This window comes from Engraulis encrasicolus, chromosome 5 (assembly GCF_034702125.1).
Source record: "Engraulis encrasicolus isolate BLACKSEA-1 chromosome 5, IST_EnEncr_1.0, whole genome shotgun sequence".
Lineage (NCBI taxonomy): Eukaryota > Metazoa > Chordata > Actinopteri > Clupeiformes > Engraulidae > Engraulis > Engraulis encrasicolus.
Window position 1 is genome coordinate 2,735,236 of NC_085861.1, and position 24,560 is coordinate 2,759,795.

General features: G+C 43.7%; 1 protein-coding gene across 2 annotated transcripts; it reads right to left on the bottom strand.

Annotated features, from left to right (window-relative positions):
- Positions 1 to 353: 353 nt before the first annotated feature.
- Positions 354 to 21,559, bottom strand: LOC134448842 (membrane-spanning 4-domains subfamily A member 4A-like). Of its 2 annotated transcripts, none has more exons than XM_063198512.1 (8): positions 20,952 to 21,559; positions 16,701 to 16,978; positions 16,248 to 16,355; positions 14,153 to 14,209; positions 11,397 to 11,528; positions 7,313 to 7,426; positions 4,799 to 4,909; positions 354 to 2,388 (listed from the first exon to the last, which is right to left on the bottom strand). In XM_063198512.1, exons 2-8 carry the CDS (start codon positions 16,971 to 16,973, stop codon positions 2,281 to 2,283), a joined length of 903 nt encoding a protein of 300 aa, XP_063054582.1. In that variant the 5' UTR covers positions 16,974 to 16,978; positions 20,952 to 21,559; the 3' UTR covers positions 354 to 2,280. The 2 variants fall into 2 exon arrangements, with proteins under 2 accessions (XP_063054582.1, XP_063054581.1); XM_063198511.1 differs by having other exon boundaries at positions 20,988 to 21,554.
- Between the last annotated feature and the right edge of the window lie 3,001 nt (positions 21,560 to 24,560).

Genomic DNA, 24,560 nt, shown 5'->3' on the forward strand with positions numbered 1-24,560 from the left:
ATTGTGACACAGCACTCCACAGCACACAAGTGAACACTGCACACAACAAAATTGCATTTATGTCTCACCCGTGCAAGGGGGCAGCCCTCAGTGGCGCCCCATGGGGAGCAGTGCGGTGGGACAGTACCATGCTCAGGGTACCTCAGTCATGGAGGAGGATGGGGGAGAGCACTGGTTGATTACTCCCCCCACCAACCTGGCGGGTCGGGAGTCGAACCGGCAACCTCTGGGATGCAAGTCTGACGCCCTAACCGCTCACCCATGACTGCCCATGCCCATTAAGTAGGCTACATAAAGATAACATAGTTTGAAACAAAAAAAATGATGAGATACTGTAGATATTTTAATGGTTATTTTATTGAGATTAAACACAGAAAGTAACAAAAATAGTGCTCGAATGGCCAGTCACAGACACAAGGTGAAGGACATTTTTTTTTAAGAAATACTTTGGAACAAAGTAAAGTACACAAGCATGGAAGACAAAATTGTGTGTGTAAACGTGAAACATGTAATCATGTATGACACACTTACAGTATAGAATAGACTCTAATATAAAATGTATGACTTTATAATATACATCACCAAAATAACCTGAATATCTGGGCTCAGACACCAGAGACCAGTAAAGCTCAGAAACACTTAAAAAGTGAAAACGAGAGTTGAAAAAGTCAACTAAATAATGTCACAACGGAGGAATAAGAGGCCACTAGGAGCTGCTACTAGCACAGAGCATGTGGTGATGATAATAAGGCAGTGGCATTCAGGCAGTGGCATACAGGCAGTGGCAATCAGGCAGTGGCATACGGGCAGTGGCTTACAGGCAGTGGCTTACAGGCAGTGGCATACGGGCAGTGGCATACAGGCAGTGGCATACAGGCAGTGGCATACGGGCAGTGGCATACAGGCAGTGGCATACAGGGTTGCGTTTCTCAAAACAATATTTGCTAGCTAGTTAGCAACTTGGGTAGTTGTTATGGGAACCAACAAACAAGTTTACGTATTTATAGCAATGCACCCCAGTGCGTTTTTTTTCCTACATACTCAGACCACTGTGCTGTAAATGGACCAAAAAGTGGAACACCAGGCTCTGTAATGTAAAGCTTTCCTTACTTGACTATATCACCAGAAACATTTGTGAAAAAGGCAGCGACAGACAAAATGTATTGTGAATGGTTTCATATTCAAGGCCAGTGCAAAATGCAGCAGAGGCATAGTAGCCAAAACTCACAAACATGTAATGTTTTTTTTTCTGACCTTGGAAACGAAGCCGTTCATGACAAAAGGGTCCGGGTACAGGTGGCATGTTCTCTCTTTATAAACATTAGAGTCTGATATACTATTTGTACCTAGATGTAGGCTTTAGTAATCTCAGTTTCCAAGACCCTTGTTTTAGGTAGCCAATTTAAGAATGAGTGACCATGAATCTGCGTTTTTCTTTTCTTGGAAAGGCTCTGAGGGCCGCATGAATTGGCTGAGCATGTGGCCCCCCGGGCCTGAGTTTGCCCACCTCTGGTCTAAAGGGCCGTACACATACGTCGCTGCTAGTTACTCGCGCAGCGAATGAACTCAATAGAATGTCAATGTGTTCCAGCGAGACTAGCAGGCAAGTAGGCGAGTGCTGTACAAGCGATGCGATGTGGGCGGATCCTGAGTTGAAAATATTTTATCTTCGAGCGAGGCGAGTAAGCGAGTAACCAATTGGAATGCAGACTTTGGTACTTCTCGCCTGTTCATTGGCAGTTAAAGCCGCAGGAACTTTCAGCAAACGTTCCATGAAAGAGAGGCGAGTAGGCGATCAAGCGAGAAGCTAGTAAATAGCAGCGATGTGTGTGTACGGCCCTTAAGCCAGGAGATGTGAGTCACAAGTTGGTTTTAATTTAAGGGCTGAAAGGGGTCCACACTGTGAAAACACATTTATATTGGCAAGAGGAACAGTGCTGTATGTGTGAGATGCTGCAGCACGCACATCCCAAAAAGAAAAAAAAGAAGAAGAACAATTTTTGCGGAAGCACGATATAAAGGAGCGCATAAGGAAAAAAGAAGAAATATCCAGCCACCACAGAAGCTCCCTTTTGAAATATCCGGCCACCACAGAAGCTGCCTTTTGAAATGAAGGTAAAGTCTACGCTAGCTGTCGGAGCAACAAAAAGTGGTAACAGCTATGGTCTCGAAACGTGCCACTTTTTCACTTAATAAATCACCGCTTCTGCGGAGTGTGGATATGTCTTGTTTTCTCCCTACTGTATGTATTCATCCCTCATAGAAACCAGAGGTGTCCTCCTAGGCAGGGCTGTACTTCGGTGGCAGTTCTCCAAACTGGCCAGTAGGGGCACTCTCAGCATGGCCGTGATGAGCAGGTGCCAGCAGAGTGGCTGGTGGATGAGCCAACTGATAAACACAAAGACACAATAAAATAAATATAATGTTGAGTTTCATTTCTGTTGTCGTCTCCATTTACGTTACATCCTCAAACAAGCTGGGTTCTAATATAAGGCACTCTTCTTATCAAAAAAGAATTAAAGGACTTAATTTAAACGGCTATTTACTGTAACACCATCACCAGTATAACAGCATGGCCGACCGTACGTTAAAGGTTAGTTAATGGTGTTTGACCTAAAATACTTATGTTATAATCAAGGCTTTTCATACTTTTTGTATAAGAAGAGTGTCTTGGACTCCCTCTTTTTTTTATATCATTGTATTAATTGTTTATGATGCCGTACCTCAGATGTATTGAGTGGAGCAGTAGATGGTGGGGGGCTCAGAAGAGGAGAGGAGAGGAGAGGAGAGGAGAGGAGAGGAGAGGAGAGGAGAGGACAGGAGAGGAGAGGAGAGGAGAGGAGAGGAGAGGAAAGGAGAGGAGAGGAGAGGAGAGGAGAGGAGAGGAGAGGGGGAGAAAGGAGAGGGGAGGAGAGGAGAGGAGAGGGGGAGAGAAGAGAAGAGAGGAGAGGAGAGGAGAGGGGAGGAGAGGAGAGGAGAGGAGAGGAGAGGAGAGGGGAGAAGAGAGGAGAGGAGAGGAGAAGTGAAGAGAGGGCAGGGGAGGAGGAGAGGAGAGGAGAAGTGAAGAGAGGGCAGGGGAGGAGGAGAGGAGAGGGGAGGAGAGGAGAGGAGAGGGGAGGGGGGGAGGAGGAGAGGGGAGGAGAGGAGAGGGGGAGAAAGGAGAGGAGAGGGGAGGAGAGGAGAGGAGAGGAGAGGGGGAGAGAAGAGAAGAGAGGAGAGGAGAGGGGAGGAGGAGAGGAGAGGAGAGGAGAGGGGAGGGGAGGAGAGGGGAGGAGAGGAGAGGAGAGGAGAGGAGAGGAGAGGAGAGGAGAGGAGAGGAGAAGAGGGGGAGAGAAGAGAGGAGAGGAGACGAGAGGAGAGAAGAGGAGAGGGGAGGGGAGGGGAGGAGGAGAGGGGAGGAGAGGAGTAGAAGAGGAGAGGAGAGGAGAGAAGAGGGGAGAAGAGAGGAGAGGAGAGAAGAGAGGAGAGGATACGGGAGGAGAGGAGAGGAGAGTGGAGGAGAGGAGAGGGGAGAAGAGGAGAGGAGAGGGGGAGAGAGGAGAGGAGAGGGGGAGAAAATAAAAGAGAGGAGAGGAGACAGGAGGAGAGGAGGAGAGAGTAGGAGAGGAGAGGAGGAGAGGGGAGGGGAGGAGGAGAGGAGAGGGGAGAGGAGACGGGAGGAGAGGAGGGGAGAGGAGAGAAGACGGGAGGAGAGGAGAGGGGAGGGGAGGAGGAGAGGAGAGGAGAGGAGATGAGAGGGGTGGAGTAGAAGAGGAGAGAGGAGAGGAGAGGGGAGGGGAGGAGGAGAGGGGAGGAGAGGAGAGGGGGAGAGAGGAGAGGAGAGGGGAGGGGGAGAGAGGAGAGGAGAGGAGAGGAGGCAAGAGGAGAGGAGAGAGGAGAGGAAATAAGAGGAGGGTGGGGAGAAGGAGAGGAAATAAGAGGATGAGAGTGGTGGGGAGAGAGGAGAGGAGAGCAGAGGAGAGGACAGGAGAGGAGAGCAAGAGGAGAGAAGGAGGGCGGGGAGAAGGAGAGGGGGAGAGGAGGCAAGAGGAGAGGAGAGGAGGGGAGGGGAGGGGAGGGAAAGAGGGCGGGAGAAGGAGAGGAGATAAGAGGATGAGAGAGGAGAGGAGAGGATTGGAGAGGAGGCAAGAGGAGAGGAGGCAAGAGGAGAGTAGAGTAGAGGAGATGAGAGGAGAGGAGAGAGGAGAGGAGAGCAGAGGAGAGGAGGCAAGAGGAGAGGAGGCAAGAGGAGAGAAGGAGGGCGGGGAGAAGGAGAGGGGGAGAGGAGGCAAGAGGAGAGGAGAGGAGGGGAGGGGAGGGGAGGGAAAGAGGGCGGGAGAAGGAGAGGAGATAAGAGGATGAGAGAGGAGAGGAGAGGATTGGAGAGGAGGCAAGAGGAGAGGAGAGGAGGCAAGAGGAGAGTAGAGTAGAGGAGATGAGAGGAGAGAGGAGAGGAGAGCAGAGGAGAGGAGGCAAGAGGAGAGGAGGCAAGAGGAGAGAAGGAGGGCGGGGAGAAGGAGAGGGGGAGAGGAGGCAAGAGGAGAGGAGAGGAGAGGAGGCCAGAGGAGAGGAGGGGAGGAGAGGAGGGGAGGCAAGAGGAGAGGAGAGGAGAGGAGAGGAGGGGAGGCAAGAGGAGAGGAGAGGAGGCCAGAGGAGAGGAGGGGAGGCAAGAGGAGAGGAGAGGAGAGGAGAGGAGGGGAGGCAAGAGGAGAGGAGAGGAGAGGAGAGGAGAGGAGAGGAGGCCAGAGGAGAGGAGAGGAGAGGAGAGGAGAGGAGAGGAGGCAAGAGGAGAGGAGAGGGAGAGTTTGTGATGCATTACCTCCGATGTGTTGTGGGGTGGGGCGGTCAGAAGAGGGGCGGAGATCTGAGTGGTAGGCGGTGGGACGGTCAGAAGAGAGGCGGGGATCTGGTTGGTTACGTACATGACCGGCTGCAATCAACACACACAGAAAATACAGGTTGTCCCAAAAATGTATGCACACTTTAAATCATTATCATCAAGTAGGTGTTTGTTGAAATTCATGAAATTCCAATTTGTATTAGATTTCAACAACCTAATTTTTATGTTTAGTCCAGGCCTGGAATTTCGTCATTTTAGGGGCAAGGCCACTTGGCCTTTTGAGTTGTCATTTTTTCAAGGGCACAAAGGCCAAAAGCCAGGGCACCAAGGCCATATATATATTTTTTTTAATTATAGCAGTCAAATTGAAATGTAACCAGTATTCATCAGGCCGGCTGCTGTTAATTGCAAATGAAGTGCAAAATACAATACTGTGTGAAGGGTAGTTTGACCATGTTTGTGCCAGCAAAACGGAGGACATGATTTTGGCTGGGGGATTTGGGGGTCCTCCCCCAAGAAGAATTCTGTTTCTTAGGGGCTTCCACGTAGCTGGATATTTTTATATGTGGATATTTTTTTCTCCTGGTTGCATTGGTTTTGCATTGGGTTTGGCCTTCCGTTTCCACGTAGCAGATATTTACAATCCAGATATAAAAAGCAGGAGAAAAACATATCCTGAATAGGGGGCTGAAACGCAAGTGTTCAAAGTGTTACAATGGAGCATTTATTTTTATCCACATGTTGCGCTTACACCTAACCAGGAGAAAAAAATACCCTGCTAAAAAAATATCCTGCTTAGTGGAAACAGCACCTTAGATGCAATTTCATGCATTTTAATCAATTAGGCGTCAGAGTGGGCATCAAGGCTACTGTGGCCTTATGGCAGATATTTTTTCCAAGGGCCTCATGCCCCTCGCGAAATTCCTGCCCTGGTTTAGTCACCACCTGTTAGCATCCGTTAGCTTTGGAGCTTGTGATGGACAAATCGATGGAAATGCTTGTGGCCGGACATCGCCACCTTGAAGCTATTGATCGCCGCATTGATGGACTTGTCGTGCACAATTGCCAGCTGGAATCGATCGGCTTGGAAGCTAGGTTGCTCGAAACTTCAACTGTATGTGAAATGTGTGGCCAGTCACATGAGAATTGCTGCGGAATAGAAAAGGAATGTCTGCATAAACCAAACATAAATCTTATTTTTGCTTTGGCGCCCCAGCTGGAGCTGCAGCGACCTGACCTAGTTCAAGACTCTTATCTCTCCTTGGAGGACAAGCAACGTCTGGACTCTCTGCCTCCCTTCCTATTACCATTGGCACCTGGAGGTGTTTTTCACTTGCTTTGGGACAGTGCGAGGCCGTTCCTGGGACGGTTGAGTTATGGCTCAGAGTGGGGTGATAAGCTATCCAGTGCCCACCCCTCTCCTTAATCTTCAACGCGTCCTCTGGTTCTATCTGCTACCCACCCCTACCCCCCACCCCCTCCCCCCGGTTGATACAATGTCTTGTCTTTACTGCTTATACTATATGTGAGGTTTTTATTCTATGCCTTGATGTTTTTAATTTCTGCAATGTGGAGCTATGGAATCTTTTTTCTCCTCATCCTTACCCAATGTTGTATAACACTTAGCATGTACTTTATTGTTACACTTTGTAATGTAATGTAAGTTACTGTACTGTGCTGTTTTTGCGGCGCCCCACATAGTGGCAGCCGTTACCCTAAGTTTCCCCTTGTGGGATCAATAAACATAAGTCTAAGTCTAAGATGTATCCCTAAAATAAAGTGTTACCGAAATTCCTTGGAGAGGGACCTGAAACTCGTATGAGAGTTACAAGGAGAGGGAACTGAAACTCGTACGAGACTTACAAGGAGAAGTCCAGTTGCTTACAGTTAAACTCTTTGGATAATGTGACCTGGATACATCAACCCCTTAGCACAGAGCCTACGTTATATACTTACGGTCACCAGAGCCTATGTTATAACCTTACTGTCACCAGAGCCTATGTTATAACCTTACTGTCACCTGAGCCTATGTTATAACCTTACGTTACGGTCACCAGAGCCTATGTTATAACCTTACTGTCACCAGAGCCTATGTTATAACCTTACGGTCATCAGAGCCTAGGTTATAACCTTACTGTCATCAGAGCCTATGTTATAACCTTACTGTCACCAGAGCCTACGTTATAACCTTACGGTCACCAGAGCCTACGTTATAACCTTACTGTCATCAGAGCCTATGTTATAACCTTACTGTCACCAGAGCCTATGTTATAACCTTACTGTCACCAGAGCCCATGTTATAAACTTACAGTCACCAAAATTGCAATGATTATGTCTTATTTGTTACTTGAGGCTCTCAGTCATGTCATAGCAATGTTGTTATGATGTAGTTGAGTATTTTCAGCAAATAGTGAATAGGCCCGTCGTCGGTGACCCCATCTGCATGAAGAAGCTACGAGAACCTTCACAAACAATTCTCACAGTTTGTCTCACCTGGGCTTCACCTGTGCAGGTGGCTTTGCAGCCAAAGGTCGACACGTAGATGGAGACGATGAACTGCAGTATTGACAGCACCAGCATCACGCCAACCGTTCCCCACAGTCTGCTCTGTTGAAGTGCAAACAAACATTCACGTTGCAGTAGGGCTGTAACGATATTGCATCGAGCCGAGAAATCGCGATACACAGAGTCGCGATACACAGAGTCACAATACATGGGTTCTGAACGATGTTATGAGGAGGGGCAAGACACTGGCAGCCAACCAGGTGAGCTATTTTTTTGACCGACAGCGGTTTGCAACAATCAGAGGTTGAGTTGTGCGCAGATAGTTTTGCGCAGTCAGGTTATAAACAAAATTTGGAACCCATGTATTAGGGGTGGGCGATATGGGCAAAAAAAGTTATCTCGATAATTTTTTTAATTTTCACGATAACGATAATTTGACGATAATTTCCAAAAACACTTGCAAAAACAAGTAGGCTAGGGCCTATTTCGGGGGGGGGGGGGGGTTTGTAAATCAATGTGTACCGTAATATGGGAATTTGGCATGGGAAGGGTGAGTAAGCAGAACATTGTTGGCCTATGTAGCCTAAAACTGCATGTTACCAAGAGGTCTGCATAAATGATGGAATGTCTACATCACAAAGCATGGCAGTATACCAAAGCTACACATTTATGCTGTCTATGATTTGTGCATGATTCCAGACTAATTTCAATTCTGCACTGGAGGTAGTAGTGCTGCATTTGTGTTTTAACTGGGGAGGGACAGAGTTGGGAAAAAATGCTGTGTTGAAGAGCTTTCACTTTTTTTTTTAAATAATATGCATATGCTGGACTGTAAAGTAATACTTCATCACTTGTCATGAAAACATATCCATGTAAATAAAAAATAGTTTTATGGTGTATTGCTAATGATTCTGTTAGAGGACAATCATTTTTGACTGGAAACAGTGCATTTGTAGATAGGAAGCAGAACCTAACTATGACAGCTGGAAATTGCATGTGTTGGATTTCACACATTGTAATTTAACTCACTGCGCGAGTCTAACTTAACATTACTTGTCCACCTAAGCAGTTATGATATCTATACATGCAGGTGGGTGTTTGAGTAGTGAGTAACAGCCAATCTAGTTGTAGAGAACAACATTGCTTAGCTTAGTTCGCTAACTAGCATGCTAACGGTAGGGACACATACACGCGAATTTGCGAACTTTGCCATTCATTCCTATGAGACAGGCGAAGGCAAGCGATGGCGAGGCGAAGGCAAGCGATGGCAAGCGACAGCAAGCGAACAGGAGCGAAGCGAAGCGAAATTATTAAAGAAAGTTTAATGTTATGCAAATGAGGAGCGAATTCGCCTGCCACGGCCCAATCAAATCAACAATATACTGTTCCATTCCATTTGATTCGCCGCGACGACCTGATGACGGTTGAATTTCGCCTCTCTTCGCTTCGCCTTGCTTCGCCTCCTATGTGTCCCTACCGTAACGCGATTTCTCAGACCAGAGACAAAGCTATTTCTCTTCCTAACTATTTGGCTTTCCATAATCACAGACAGTTGCTGATTAAAGCACATAGTTCCAAAACGCCCTCAGCATCATGCAATGGCTGGTTTAATGGTTGAATTCCTCATGTAAATCCACCATTTGGATAACAGCAACTCTCCTCCACTGCCCAGCAGCAGCGCTGCACGAGTGACACCACCACGAGATCTCTCCTTCTGCCAAAACGCTGCAGCCCGCGCCCCCTCAGCACTGTCTGCTCATTGGTTCACAGACTTATTCTCCAGTTCACAACAACATTACTATTGGCTCAAAGTCTTGGCTGTCGTCGCTGTCTGGAGGAGTCCTATACCTCGTTCAAAAAGTCGAGAATCCCAAGAAAGCCGACCTAAAACCTCGGGAAAGTGGGCGTGAAGATTTGGTGACGCAATGTCAGATCGATAATTATCGAGGTTGATCTCAGGCGGAAGTATAGAACAACGAGTTCCCGACCTTGTGTTTTGTATGGCGACACACGCATCATCATCATGGCGCCCATGCATGGAACTAGCATGTAAACAGTATCAGAAATGCTAAAATATCATCTTGTAATCACTATCAACAACACCAGTTGATGTCATTCAATTGCAGATGTACATATGTCAGCACTGCTGGTATCTGACTGTTTGATTTAGTCTACTTAAGCTAAAATGATATGTCGTGGGTGTGAAGGCTCAAGGTGAGGTGAAAAAAAGAAAAGAGAACCAAAACAAAACACGCATGAATCCCGATTGTTCCGGGATCAGTGGCGTTCATGCGCCAAACTCCAGAACTCGATTGTCATGTGAGCAGTGTCGTCAGCTGTCTCGAGAGGTCCCGAGCTGGTGAAGGCAACACTAGGGTTGAGTTTGTTGAGTTTAGCGACTTCATAAAAATATCTCGATATTGCAAAATTACTCATCGACAAAACAACATTCACGATAATTTCGCAGACGATATGTATCGCCCACCCTTACCATGTATACTGTATGGCAATGCAAAGGAGGCAGTATGATGATACACCCTTTCAAAGTTTGGTTACCTTTCAGTCCAGAAAGCAACAAAGACAGTCAAAAAAGATGAGGAGGAAAACTCTGCAATCACAAACTGCGTCTCATTATTTATTTATATTACCACCATGTCCAAAAGCAAACGCGTTTCGGCTATCAAGCCTTCATCAGTGCGTGGTACCATGGTCGATTTTTGTTAGGGAAACAATATTGCCCTGGAAATGGCTGACGTTCTCTGGCTCACTGCAAACGTTACAGACCACAGTTCAGGTTAAGTGTATACAAACTAGGGGTGGGCATAGTTTTTTAAATCTAGGTTAATCTCACTGTAATTATGAAATTAATTTAGATTAATCTAGATTAATCTATATAAAAATTGGCTCATTCAGAATAGGCACGCTAGCGAAATAACGACGAAAAAAAACCCCTAGGGGGTTTCTTAAGATGGCGCATTAGACCAGTGCTCATCTCTTTTTTCCAAAATGCATCTCATCATCAAAAAAATGTTTGATATTTGGTGATGAAAAAAAATCACTGCAATATTTGAAAAGTGTTTCGATGTTAGGAAGCATTTACAGTCATAATATACTGACATTTCAAAATGAACAGTGCTATAAATTGTAGAGGCAAATACAGATAAATCTAATTTAGACTATTTAAACAAAATTACCTCAACAATTCAGCATTTCTAATGGGCAGAGAGAGAGAGAGAGAGAGAGAGAGAGAGAGAGAGAGAGAGAGAGAGAGAGAGAGAGAGAGAGAGAGAGAGAATGAATCTGCCACTGACTGTTAGAAAGGGCAGCGGCTCCTTTAGAGAGGGAGGAGCTGCGCAGAAGGTACAGCAAAGTCAGAGCCAGGCTACGCGAGGTTGGCTATATCAAGCGCAACAACCGCGAGGTGTATCTGTCTGACATGAGTCGCAAATGTGCGATCATAACAGACATTCAGCGAGAGTAGATATTGACAGATTCAGTTTGACAATCTTCAAAATGTATATCAAGCGGAAATATTTTGCCATTATGACACAAGCAAGATTTTTGGAACAGGACTGTTGTTTGTGTTCCATGCAATGCGTGAGGAAATGTAGGCTATGTCGGGTTGGTAGCCTACACAATCTCAAACAATAACGTCTCTCTAGTCTACCACTTGTGAAAAAGCACTAAAACAACACCTACCACGGCAGAGAGATTAATGTTTACAGCATGCAAACACTGTTCATATTTAGTAGGTCTGCTGAGCAACAGGTGGAGAGGCGAAGCGACTGGAGGGCAGTCTGAAAGCGTCTGTCAATCGAACGCTATGGTGACGCGCATCCCCAAACCCCAAATCCATATTTTGAGAATAGATTAACGTGCGATATTTTCTTTGTCGCGCGATAAGAGTCTCACATTATCGCAGCACGTTAATGCCGATAACAGCCCACCACTAATACAAACCTGCAGTCTATAGCAGCTATAGGAGTCACAGTAATAGTAGTAGATTGTATACAAACCTGCAGTTCATAGCAGCTATAGGAGTCACAGTAATAGTAGTAGATTGTATACAAACCTGCAGTCCATAGCAGCTATAGGAGTTACAGTAATAGTAGTAGATTGGGACGACGAAGTCGAGGCTGTGGAGAATGATGGCCACACCGGCCGTTATGGAGCTGATGATGTTCATCCCCAGGGAGGCTTTGACCTGCATGGAAATACAGGTAGGCAGCAATGCAGTTAAACGTATGCATATATTATATATATATAAAATATATAATAATAGCAGTGCCATGGAAATACAGATAGGCAGCAATGTAGTTAAACGTATATATATTATATACAGGTATCAGGCTTGTACGAAATTCCGAATTGAAAAAAATTCGATTCAAAGTAATGCCATAATACGAACACTAGGTGGTGGTGTTCTAGAACTTTCAATGGGTGGTGTAGATTAAATTAAAAGAAATTCAAGGTAATGACACCACCTAGTGTGCGTATTATGGCATTACTTTGAATTGAAATTCACTCAATTCGGAATTTCGTACAAGCCTGTCAGGTATATATATTATACGTATAATAATAGCAGTGCCTTTACAAAGGTGAGTATCACAATTCTTGAAATAAATTCTACTCTAATGAGCAAAATGCTCTTGGGATACTGCACATCCACTGAACTTTTATTTTCAAAGCAGGACAATTGGGAAAAGTAATTCAATTTTATAAAATATTTGTCAGAAAGTGAAGAAATGTAATTTTAAAAAAATAGACATCTGTCTTTGGAATATTCAACTTTGAAATATCAACTTTGCTGAGCATCTTAAACAAATATTTTGTGGCATAGCCATGGTTTCTGATGACTGCTTTGCATCTGTGGTGCATGGAGTCGATCAAAGTCCGTCAGCGGTCAACAGGTTTTGCAGACCACAATTCCTCTGCATTTATTGGTTTTGCCTATTAAGCAGCATTTTTTTAAAAACTTCACCCCACACGTTTATGGGACTAAGGTCCAGGAATTGTGCTGGCCACTTTATTACGTTGGGTGCTGTTGGCCAGGAGCCATGATTTTGCTTGCTTGCTGGTGTATTTAGGGTCATTGTCTTGTTGAAACATCCACTTCAAAGGCATTTCCTCTTCAGCATATAGGGCAGTGTTTCTCAACCTTTTTTTAGGCGAGGCACCCTTTCAATTCATAAAAAATTTCAAGGCAATCCAAACCAGCAAGCAGTAATATGGTATCGCATCCAATATCACACAAGCTTAGAAAAGTAACACATTTGGAGACGTCACACAACCTACGTTCGAAGTTGCAGCTGACTGGGGCGACCTATATTTACTTTATTGTGCGTAAATGGCAGATGAACGATTCCACTGACTAACATTAATTTATCAATTTAGACACATAAGTATTATATTATTACATAATTTATTTATCAGCCACGTTTCTGCGGCACCCCTGAGGGGGACCTGTGGCACCCTAGGGTGCCCCGGCACCCCTGTTGAGAAACACTGATATAGGGCAACTAAAATGACTTCTTCTTCCAATATCCGGATGTACTAAAACTGATCCATGATCCCTTAAGTGCAATTGGCTTGAGGAATTTTGGCATTCCCTCAGGACATTGCACATTAAAATACAGTACAATATAACATGTTTATAGCGCAATATTTTGCATGCATGAGGATTGCAATATTTCGTTTGCATGCTTATGATGAGGATTAGGGAGGGGGGGGCGTTTGCATGCTTATGATGAGGATGGGGGGGGGGGGGGGGCGTTTGCATGCTTATGATGAGGATTAGGGAGGGGGGGGGGCGTTGGGATGCTTATGATGAGGATTAGGGAGGGGGGGGCGTTTGCACGCTTAAGGGCTCTGCATACTTCACGTGCGCACTTTGGCGTGTGTGGCGCGAGAACCATTAATGACGTCATCACTTGCGACAGACTATTCATACTTCAACAGGCTTTCGCTCGCATTGTCGGAAGTGCCCTCTGCTGTTCATGAGAGAAACGGCAGTATCTTTCACAACTCGCAGCGTGAGTTCTACGGATGTATAAAATAGAAAGCCAAACAGGGCTGCTGTAGGGCTACTGAACGTCTGACTTGTGACTTACCACATTGAAACATATATTTTTGTTGTAGCCTACATTGCCAGATCATTCCATTACCATGTGAGGGCATTGTTCTGTCGGCAGAATTTATAAATAGTTCGCCAACACAACGTGCTTCTGAACAAAGTAAACAATTGTTTCACTGAACAACATTTAAGAGAGAAGATAAAATAACTCTCTAGGACATTTTATTATCCTCAAAATGATGCAGGATCCATTCTGTAGTAGCCTACAGTAGTTGTAGCCTCTCTTCGCAACTCCTGCTTTGTCTGCCTACCTGCATGGTCGCTAGTGGCGCACGACATGTTACAAAAAATGTGGGGTGCACGACGTCGCGACACGGCAGCTCGCGCCACGGCGTGTGACGTCATTTTGGGTCACGTGACGGCGCGAGTGAGGTCGCGAGTGATGTCGCGAGTGAAGTATGAAGGAGGGTAGCGCCAGTCACGACAAGTATGAATCCCCCTTTATGATGAGGATTAGGGGGGTGGGGGGGGGGGCGTTTGCATGCTTATGATGAGGATTAGGGAGGGGGGGGCGTTTGCACACTTATGATGAGGATTATGGAGGGGGGGGCGTTTGCATGCTTATGATGAGAATGGGGGGGGGTGCGTTTGCATGCTTATGATGAGGATTAGGGAGGGGGGGGGCGTTTGCATGCTTATGATGAGGATTAGGGGGGGGGGCGTTTGCACACTTATGATGAGGTAAAGATACTCACCATACAGCTGCTGAGCTTCTTGTAAGCCCTCACGGTCAGAGAACCGGCTGTGATGTACTGAAACACACAATAATCATTTCCATTGATTGTAGCACTCAAATGTACAGTATTTCAGTTTATATTGTAGGTTTCCAATCATGGTGATATACACATGCTTTACTGTATGTTAATACATGTTGTGTTTTAAGTTAATAAGGATGTCACATTGAATAACAATTATGTATGATAATGTGCTGTACAAGTCATTTTGATTGATTGATTGATTGATTGATCGATCGATTGCAGAGGTGGAAAGAGTACTAAAATATTGTACTCAAATACAAGTACTGTTACTCTGTTGAAAATGTACTCAAGTACGAGTAAATTTACCAGTCAAAAAATCTACTCAAGTAAAAGTAAAAAGTAAATAATTTAAAATTTACTTTGAGTAAAAGTAAAAAGTTACTTTTTAACAATCAGCGTTTTCTGACTCTAGATGTGCAAGGGGTGCACTGGGTTAGAGGAAGAACAGCTAATGTTGATCTCCTCTGAGTTAAGTGAATCTCCATCGTCAGCCTCCATGTCAGCCATCATCGTTTGGGTGAGAGACAGGTGGCACGCGCCAACTCTTTACAAACTAGGCTAGAATTCTAGAGTTGTTTTTTTTTACTCAGTAACGCTTGTGCTGTAAAATGTACAGAAGTATATTACTTGAAAGAAAATATACTCAAGTAAAAGTAAAATTACACATTTTGAAAAGTAGTTTAAAAAGTACAAGTACACAAAAAAGCTACTCAATTACAGTAACGCGAGTAAAGTAATTAGTTACTTTCCACCTCTGATCGATTGAATACATGTCATGTGTTAAAGTTAACAATTAAATTGACTTGTGACTGTGTTCTAGCCAAATATTTCACTTAGTACTAAGTGATTAGCCATTTTAAGTTCGTTAAAATTTAATGTAAGGAAAAACAATAAGGCTTCACAATATAAATATTACATAATATAATAAAACAATAGGATCTCACAATATAAAAGATGTAAGGGAAAATGTATTGTCCACACGTGACTATAGGAAAATATTTCCCAACAGGGCGAATAACACCCCCCGACGCCGAAGGCGATATCTAGGCTACTAAACTCCGGTTCATAACAGGATAATTTCTAATCGGCGACAGTAGGACCTGTTCCTGAAAAAAGCATCGACAACCCAAGCACTGCTGTGCGCCCTGACCATCATCTCGATCCTGTTACAGGCAGAGCACTGTGCGCCGGAAGGTTGGCTGGAGGAGGCAACTTCTAGGCTACACCCTTAAGGAAACTGTCAACAAACTCCTCACTTGTTTAAAAAAAAAAACTAGAGTTAATAAAAAACGTCACGACAGCAGCCGTCGGACAGTTTGCTTTCTTGGAACGGCAACACTCGGACATGAATCTTGATGGGCTAGCCTATCACTCGGCCTTTGTTGTTAAGCTATTATTAGCTTCGTCAGGATGAGACATAACTATCAAAATGAATCGCTGAATGAGACTTCTAGTGTTGTTGTAATTCGGAGACGTTTGGAAAGTGGCTGGTTACCGGAGCATCAGTGGGCTACCGGCAACGTGCGTTAATGGCGCTGCCTGCTGCGATCTGTTACAAAAATCAGAAGCCAAGACATATCAGTGAAGATATGCCCGATCTACTTGCGGAGTGATCTCTGAAGTGACCAAACTCGTTGCCATTGGCATTACTTAGTGGGCATTACAGAAAAATAGTGACCACCGAACGTTGGGGCCGCCCATTGAAAGTGAATGGGAGCTCTCGCAACATTCTAGAAGGCTGTATAATATAATGAAACAATAGGACTTCACAATATAAAATATAATATAATAAAACAACAGGACTTCACAATATAAATATAATATAATAAAACAATAGGACTTCACAATGTAAAATATTATGTAATAAAACAATAGGATCTCACAATATAAATATAATATAATAAAACAATAGGCCTTCTCAATATAAATACTATATAATAAAACAATAGGACTTCACAATGTAAAATATTATGTAATAAAACAATAGGACTTCACAATATAAATATAATATAATGAAACAAGAGGATCTCACAATCGTCCCTCCCCAGAAGGGGATCCCACCGATAATGGACAGAGTTGGATTAAACGCTCCAACGATGCCAAACAGGAACGTGATGATTCCGATCATTATCTGGACAGTCTGTAGAAAAGAGAGAGAGAGAAAGAGAGAGAGAGAGAGAGAGAGAGAGAGAGAGAGAGAGAGAGAGAGAGAGAGAGAGTGAGAGAGAGTGTGAGAGAGATTTCACAACTCCTTCCACAAAAGTAAATTTCGGAATCACAGAAAGCACTGGATTTGCCAAGAAATTGACAAAATCACATGATGTCAGCCAGGATTATGTAAACCTAAGCGACCTTGGGTTACTTGAAAACGAAGTTATTATTATTGTTATTGTTGTTGTTGTTATTATTAGTATTATTATTATTAGTATTATTATTATTATTATTATTATCACCATCATTACTGTTATTATTATTAGAAACTTACGCCCAGGATAGAGGGTTCCCCTTTCAGGAACCTGTGAAGACGAGAGGAAGGTCCAGGATCAACTCCAGTCTGGGGTAAGCCACTGCCTTGGGCTCCTTGCTGGGGGTACACATGGCCACTGCCTTGGGCTCCTTGTTGGGGGTACACATGGCCACTGCCTTGGGCTCCTTGCTGGGGGTACACATGGCCACTGCCTTGGGCTCCTTGCTGGGGGTACACATGGGTGACTACTACCATGCCATTGGCATTGTAGGGGACTGACGAGGTGGCCATGGTCGCTAATGACAGAAACAGCATAACGTCAATGTAGGGTAGAGTAGAGTAGAGTAATTGTATCAATACAGAGCGAAATGAAGGTGTCTGACAGATTAGCTTACATAAATACACAAATACAAAACATACGCATAGACCTACTACACATAAATACACAAATACAAAACATACGCATAGACCTACTACACATAAATAAGCACTGCAGTAATTAGACAGTAAAACCAGACAAAACAGATGAACAAAGTCACAAACACAGAGCTGTTCAGACTTGCTAACGCCCGTGGCTGCGGCACCCGGAAGTTGTCAACCACCAAAACATCATAGCAATAAAGCAGGGGTGGGAACCTATGTCTCGAGGGCCAGGGGTGGGGAACCTATGTCTCGAGGGCCAGGGGTGGGGAACCTATGTCTCGAGGGCCAGGGGTGGGGAACCTATGTCTCGAGGGCCGTTTGTGGGGAACCTATGTCTCGAGGGCCAGGGGTGGGAACCTATGTCTCGAGGGCCAGGGGTGGGGAACCTATGTCTCGAGGGCCAGGGGTGGGGAACCTATGTCTCGAGGGCTGTTTGTGGGGAACCTATGTCTCGAGGGTCAGGGGTGGGGAACCTATGTCTCGAGGGCCGTTTGCGGGGAACCATGTCTCGAGGGCCAGGGGTGGGGAACCTATGTCTCGAGGGCCAGGGGTGGGGAACCTATGTCTCGAGGGCCAGGGGTGGGGAACCTATGTCTCGAGGGCCGTTTGCGGGGAACCATGTCTCGAGGGCCAGGGGTGGGGAACCTATGTCTCGAGGGCCAGGGGTGGGGAACCTATGTCTCGAGGGGCGTTTGCGGCCCTTGAGGCCGTTTTATCCGGCCCCAATATCATTTTAATGTTATGCAACTTCACATGAAATATGACACATTTTGTAAAGGAATCTTAGAATTTACATTACATTTTATTACAATTAAGTTATATTCAGGGGACCCAGAGAATGTGGAGACTGTTTTAAAGGTGTCTACTTTCAATATAGGCCTAAATTGCAGGGGGAAATCCTGATTTGTGTTCATAGTACAGCCCTCGGAGGACTTTTATGACCCTTGTGGGAATTTGAAGTGGCCCTTCGAATGAAAAAGGTTCCCCACCCCTGCATTAAACCTTTCTACTAGCCACAGCTTTGCTGTCAGTACATTTTATTATGATACTGTAAGCTCAGAAATGAAGTTGATCAAACAATTCGATCGGTGCTATGCACATTTAAATGAACCAGAATAGGCTATCCGAATAGAATCTGAATGATCTGTCTTGGACCTAAATTTTGAAGTGGCCCTTCGAATGAAAAAGGTTCCCCACCCCTGCAATAAACAATAACCATAAGATTTGTAGAGCACATTATCCAGTATACATGTCAGCGGGAAAGAAAGAGAAGAGAGAAGAACAATATTATCGAAAGAAGAAAGTATAGAAAGAACAGAAAGTATTACAAAGAGTAGATAACTAACCCCCAAAGGTAGATTAAAAATAAACCTTTTCTTTAGGCACAACCAGTAGAGGAAGACTTAGAACAGTGGGCTATTGTGTTCATTGTTCTCCTTTGACACTGGCGATAAGTTCCCTACCAGACAACGACACTGCCAATCACTTCCCTGCATTTAATTTCTTCATCGTACTGCTGGGGAAGTCAACCTGTGTGAAGCCAGAGCCGTTTATAGAGAAATTCTCTGTGTGAAGCTAAGATCATTGGGCTGCCCATAGCAAACCTATTCCAGGAAGCTCACAACAAGAGTACGCTCCGACTGTCCCAATGCATCTCTATACTGACATCACACACATTCTTCACCAAACATATCAGCCATTACCCTCAAGTAGGCGGTAGAGTTCCCCTCTTTAACCTCAGACTTAAACATTCCTTCATACATCCATCAGTTCTTCTGCTGAATAGGTCTTAAAGGGACACTGTGTGAGATTTCCAGTTGTTTATTTCCAGAATGTATGCTATCCATTCACTAATGTTACCTTTTTCATGAATACTTACCACCACCATCAAATTCTAAGTATTCATTATGACTGAAAAAATTGCACTTTTCCTACATGAAAAGGGGGATCTTCTCCATGTTCTGCCATTTTGAATGTCCAGAAATAGCCATTTTTAGCTGCAAAAAATGACTACTTGGACCATATAGAAAATAGAGTCTTGCTCAGGGACGCGAAATGAATTTCAGTGTAAATTGACAATGAAGTACTATCGTATCGTAGGTCATTTTACTAGCCTACATAGTCTATCAATGGTGTATGTGGGCCAACTGTAGTGATACAGATTTAAAACTATCTCACCAGCCAAATAAAATAACTCTGCTGGCCAGATTTGCCCCCCAGGCCTGAGTTTGAAACCAGTGGTGTAGTCTATGTAGAACGTGGGTATACAGAGTATACCCACTTCTAAATTTCAGGGATTTCAGTATACCCACTTAAAATTGATTGATCCATTGATTTGAATGACACAAGTATATACAGTATACCCACTTCAAAAAATGCTCAAATATACAGTATACCCACCATAAAAAAGTAGACTACACCACTGTTTGAAACCTATGGCAGTCTTAAATCAAGTAGGCCTAATGTTCTTTCAAAGGGAGGTACCGTGCCTTTTCTCTTGATGCTGGGTGGGTGCGTAGGTTCCAACAGGTTAACAACAGGTGTGCGAGTCCCCCTTCCTTGATCCTATAGTCTTAAATCAAGGCCACACTGAAATAGTTTATCTTGATTTTTATCGTTTCTTTTAAGATAGGGCTACACCTAGGCTATTTGTTTTTTGTGTTTGTTTTTTGGACATATCTTTTTTTTGTATTAGGCATACACAAATATTCTTAAATATTCCTACAGTGTGTACTGAATTAGGTAAGACTTCTTTTAGTTCATATGCCCCACATGTTTGGAATAACCTCCAAAACACCTTAAGCTCGGCATCTGTGCCCTCTGTAGAGAGTTTTAAAAATCTTTTAAAAACAACTTTAGTAGAGGAGTGTCACTGCTTTTAAACTCAGTTTTACAAAGGTTTTGTGTGTGTGTTTTTATGTCAGATTTTGTTAGTTTGTTAGTTCTTACTGTGTAGTGCTTGATGGTCTTACTTGTTAGTCTTGTCCAGTGTCTATTTTGTTTGCCCCTATGTCTGATATGTCTTATATCCTTACGTGTGCTTTTTTAAAAATCTGTTTTTATGTCATAATATGCATGTGCCTCCACTGTCTTAATGCCGTCTTGGCCAGGACTCCCTGGAAGAAGAGGTTTCTACCTCAATGGGACCTTACTGGTTAAATAAAGGTAAAAAAAAAACAGGATTTCTTATAAAATCAACAGAATTATTCTATCAAGAAGAGGTGCCTACTTCGAAGCCTATTTCAATTTTATTTGTTTCCAAAGCTCATAACGCCTGTACACGCTCGCGTGAGTCTCTCCTATCAACAGGATGTCCTTGGCCTTGGGGATGTTCCACCGAGGACAAGGGGCATTTGTTTTTCCTAACACGACAAGACCTACCGAAGATTTTATTACTTGACCTAGGCCTACTATGGCGTAGGCTACTTTTAAAATACAAAACCATTAAGGAAAACTTACCAGCCGTTTTGACACATTATTGTGCGTTTGGCCATTAGGATAACATCGGGGAAAAGTTAATTTAGAGCCCTGTATATTGGCTAACCACCATCAAGTTAGTAACGGTAGTGTAAACTTTCACTTTCACGAAAACGCAACCGCAAAACACCCAAAATCATTCATGCAATTCACCTATGTAGGCCTATCTACTTCAATCTCCTCAGTCAGTCGCGATGCCCTTTTCTTTTCGTAAGCAATTGAGCAAATCACAGCAAAAGGGACAGATGTTGGCATCTGAAATTCACAATTCCCCCTCGAGGATGGGGGGGAAAAGCGCACACACTTTCTAACCGTGCCGTTAACATGTTAATAGAATGCGCTATTTCATAATACAAAGGACATACTCACGCTTGTACAAGAAATGCTTAGCTGCAATTAACTTACAAGAGACGTTTTAGGGCTGCGATGCAAAAGTTTCCAAAATCTCACTCCTGACGTTCTATTCCTCCCCTGGCTGGTAGTGGCGCGCGCGTCTCTGGAGTTGCTCTTCTGGATGCGTCATTTACGGTAGTTGGATGGCCCTAATCCAAATCCCTCTGGCGGTCGGATATTGCACAATATCCCAATGCATATCCGTTTATGGCACAATGGTGAGTAGTAGGCTGCACCCACTGTTACAGTTTTTTCTCGATTGCTTGCTTCTACACTATTTCTGGTACTTCACACACAATTCTGGAAACATCTCACCCATTTCCCAACTCCCCTAACCACTGTCACTGAACAATAAACACAATTCCTTCTTTACACTGATATTTCAGTTTTAAAACACACTCTTTCCAAAACACTACACATAATTCTCTGGATTAGACACAATTTTTATGAAGAACTTTCCTACTTGTCGCATGGAAGGAACACAATGTCATTCTAAATACTAAAACCAACTGCTATGTTCACTTCCTCATCACACGGGCAAACTCTCTTCATATCGGTTTACAATCTGAAATCATCATCCCATAAAGACACACATTGCATGTGATGTTGATGAAAACATGAGTGGATGCAGTGAGTTTTTGCAGTTAGTTTTTGATCCCCAGAATATGTATACAAGGTGTCTTGTTTTACTATTCCGGTAGGCCTATATTCTCATGGCCAGGCGTCTTGTTCTACTATACCGGTATGGGCAGGCGTCTTCCTATATTCTGATGGGCAGGCGTCTTGTTCTACTATACCGGTATGGGCAGGCGTCTTGTTCTACTATACCGGTATGGGCAGGCGTCTTGTTCTACTATACCGGTATGGGCAGGCGTCTTGTTCTACTATACCGGTATGGGCAGGCGACTTCCTATATTTTTATGGGCAGGCGTCTTGTCCTACTATACCGGTATGGGCAGGCGTCTTGTTCTACTATACCGGTATGGGCAGGCGTCTTGTCCTACTATACCGGTATGGGCAGGCGTCTTGTCCTACTATACCGGTATGGGCAGGCGTCTTGAATAGGTAGGCCTATATTCTCATGGGCAGGCGACTTCCTATATTGTCATGGCCAGGCGTCTTGTTCTACTATACCGGTATGGGCAGGCGTCTTCCTATATTCTCATGGGCAGGCGTCTTCCTATATTCTCATGGCCAGGCGTCTTGTTCTACTATACCGGTATGGGCAGGCGTCTTCCTATATTGTCATGGCCAGGCGTCTTCCTATATTGTCATGGCCAGGCGTCTTCCTATATTGTCATGGCCAGGCGTCTTCCTATATTGTCATGGCCAGGCGTCTTCCTATATTCTCATGGGCAGGCGTCTTCCTATATTGTCATGGCCAGGCGTCTTGTTATATTCTCATGGGCAGGCGTCTTGTCTTGTTCAGGTTCATCAGCTTTCCACTTTAGTGAGATGGAAAAGGGGCTGACTGCTGTAGTAATATATTACGAGTTGGTCATTGCCATTCTGGAAACAATTCATTCATAAAAAGGGCTGTGTCTTACTATGCTGTGCTACATACTATATTTTGTGCATTTATTTATGCATTTATTTATGATGCTAGACACCTTCTTGCTTTGTGATGTAAGTAGCCTCTTAGTGCAGATGGGGTCGCCGGCGGGACTATTCACTATTGCTGAAAATACTCAACTACATCATAACAACATTGCTATGACAGTACTGGGAGCATTAAGTAACAGATTAACCCATTAATGCCTGATGTTGCGTTGCGCAACATTGGCCCTGGCCGCCTGGAGCTGCATTACGCAACATTCAGGCTCATGAGATTTGAGACAACTTGATTAAAAATCGTTGTTTATTTGAGATGAATGAACACATTCTAATGAAAGATGAGGGTCTTACTGTAGTGTTTAAATGCAACTTAGTGCGTATTTTTATGCGTTTCAGAAGCTGAGATATTTAGGTTTTTATAGGCTGAGGGCAGCTTTTCTTAAAAAGGGCTCAGGCATTCAGCATCCTTTGTTGTAGGTGCCTTAGGGGCGTCAATGGGTTAAGACATAGCCCTTACAATTTGTTGACAGTAAGGTTATAACATAGGCTCTGTGCTAAGGGGTTAATAAACGTTGTTCTACAAACCGCAACTCCATAGAAGTTGGGACGCAAGGTTAATTGTGAATAATAACAAAATACTGCCATTTTCAAAAAGTCTGGGTCTGACATTAGTTGGAGAACGGTACAAAGAAAATATATCAGCCATCAAAACTGACCAAAATTATGGTTTTGGGGGATATTCATGAATATGTAAATCCAACGCGTCTCAAAAGAGTTGGGACGGGGACAATAAAAGGCAGCAAATGTCAAGGAAGACTAAAAAAAAACAAATAAAGGACAACACTTAACAGTTAATAGCATTAACCGATGAGATGATTTTATATAAAACAGTGTTGATTCCTATATCTTGGACATGATTTCAACAGCATAAATGGTAGGTGTATTCCTTACCATGTTTTGCAATGTTTTCCTTTCTGTAGTGCTTACACTGTGGCAGGTCTTGACCAAAATCGAGCCATTTTATGTCCTGCTGGTCCTTATGTTGGAGTTAAACTGTTACAACATAGTAGAGAATGCAATTGGTCCTTACTATGTGGCAGTAATCGAAGATCTCCCTTCAAAATATAAAGCACGAGTGGCTTTTCATGCTGTTTAAAACCCATTTATTTCATTCAGTACTGTATTCAATTCTACAGGTGAGTTAGAACAGCTTAACCAATGTACTACTGCACCCCCATGCCATCATGGAGGCTGACTTTTGAAGTTAGCACTAACACAAGTTGCATGGTCAATTTTCACTGTAGTACAGGATGTGCAAGACTATTATTTTCAAAAAGAATTGACTTCTGCAACTTCTGCTGACTTCTGTAAGCAAATTACAGTTTCCCATGTCTTCTGCGTCTATTTGAAGTGAACTCGGGTGGATAGGGGAATGTTAAACCCCTCTATCATTTGCACACATGAAGCGTCCTTAATATAGTCAAGTTTTAACTAGCTGTAATTCTCAGAGTGCTAGAGTGAGACTACAGCCAATATATATTTCATGATGTTATGAACCTATACAATGATTTTAATGACAAAAATACGTCTTAAATACACTTAATCACGGTAAATCAAGGGAATTCAAAACTTTATGTAATAACATGGTAATTGTTCCCTCTGCATCTTTAATTCTGAGTGACTGAGCCTCTCTGTGATTGTCTTATACTTGGACACTCAAATTGTACATCAGTACAATTCATTTTGAAATGTTCTTCCTTTTTGTTTTATCTTATTTGGATGTTTATAACATTTCACTGATCCCCGTGACGTGACTTACCTCATCAAGTCCAGTTGCCTCTGTGATTTCTAACTTTCTGTTTTGTTTCTGTCTGCCTGATATAGCTTCTCTCACAGAACAAGGAGGAGCTTTGTGATAATGTAACTGGATGGGAGTAGGGGTGTGTCACATGTGTGACTTCCATTTTTTTAATGTTTAATAAGTGATTTGTATAGATGTTTTTTTGTTTTGTTTAGCAACACAGTGTTGTG

Bases quoted from the DNA above. Each gene is read 5' to 3' on its own strand.
- LOC134448842 (XM_063198512.1), bottom strand. From the start codon at position 16,973: ATGGCCACCTCGTCAGTCCCCTACAATGCCAATGGCATGGTAGTAGTC. The intron at 16,356-16,700 runs GTAAGTTTCTAA...TCTTTTCTACAG, and splicing joins GGGAACCCTCTATCCTGGGC to ACTGTCCAGATAATGATCGG. The intron at 11,529-14,152 runs GTGAGTATCTTT...ATTTCCATGCAG, and splicing joins AGAAGCTCAGCAGCTGTATG to GTCAAAGCCTCCCTGGGGAT.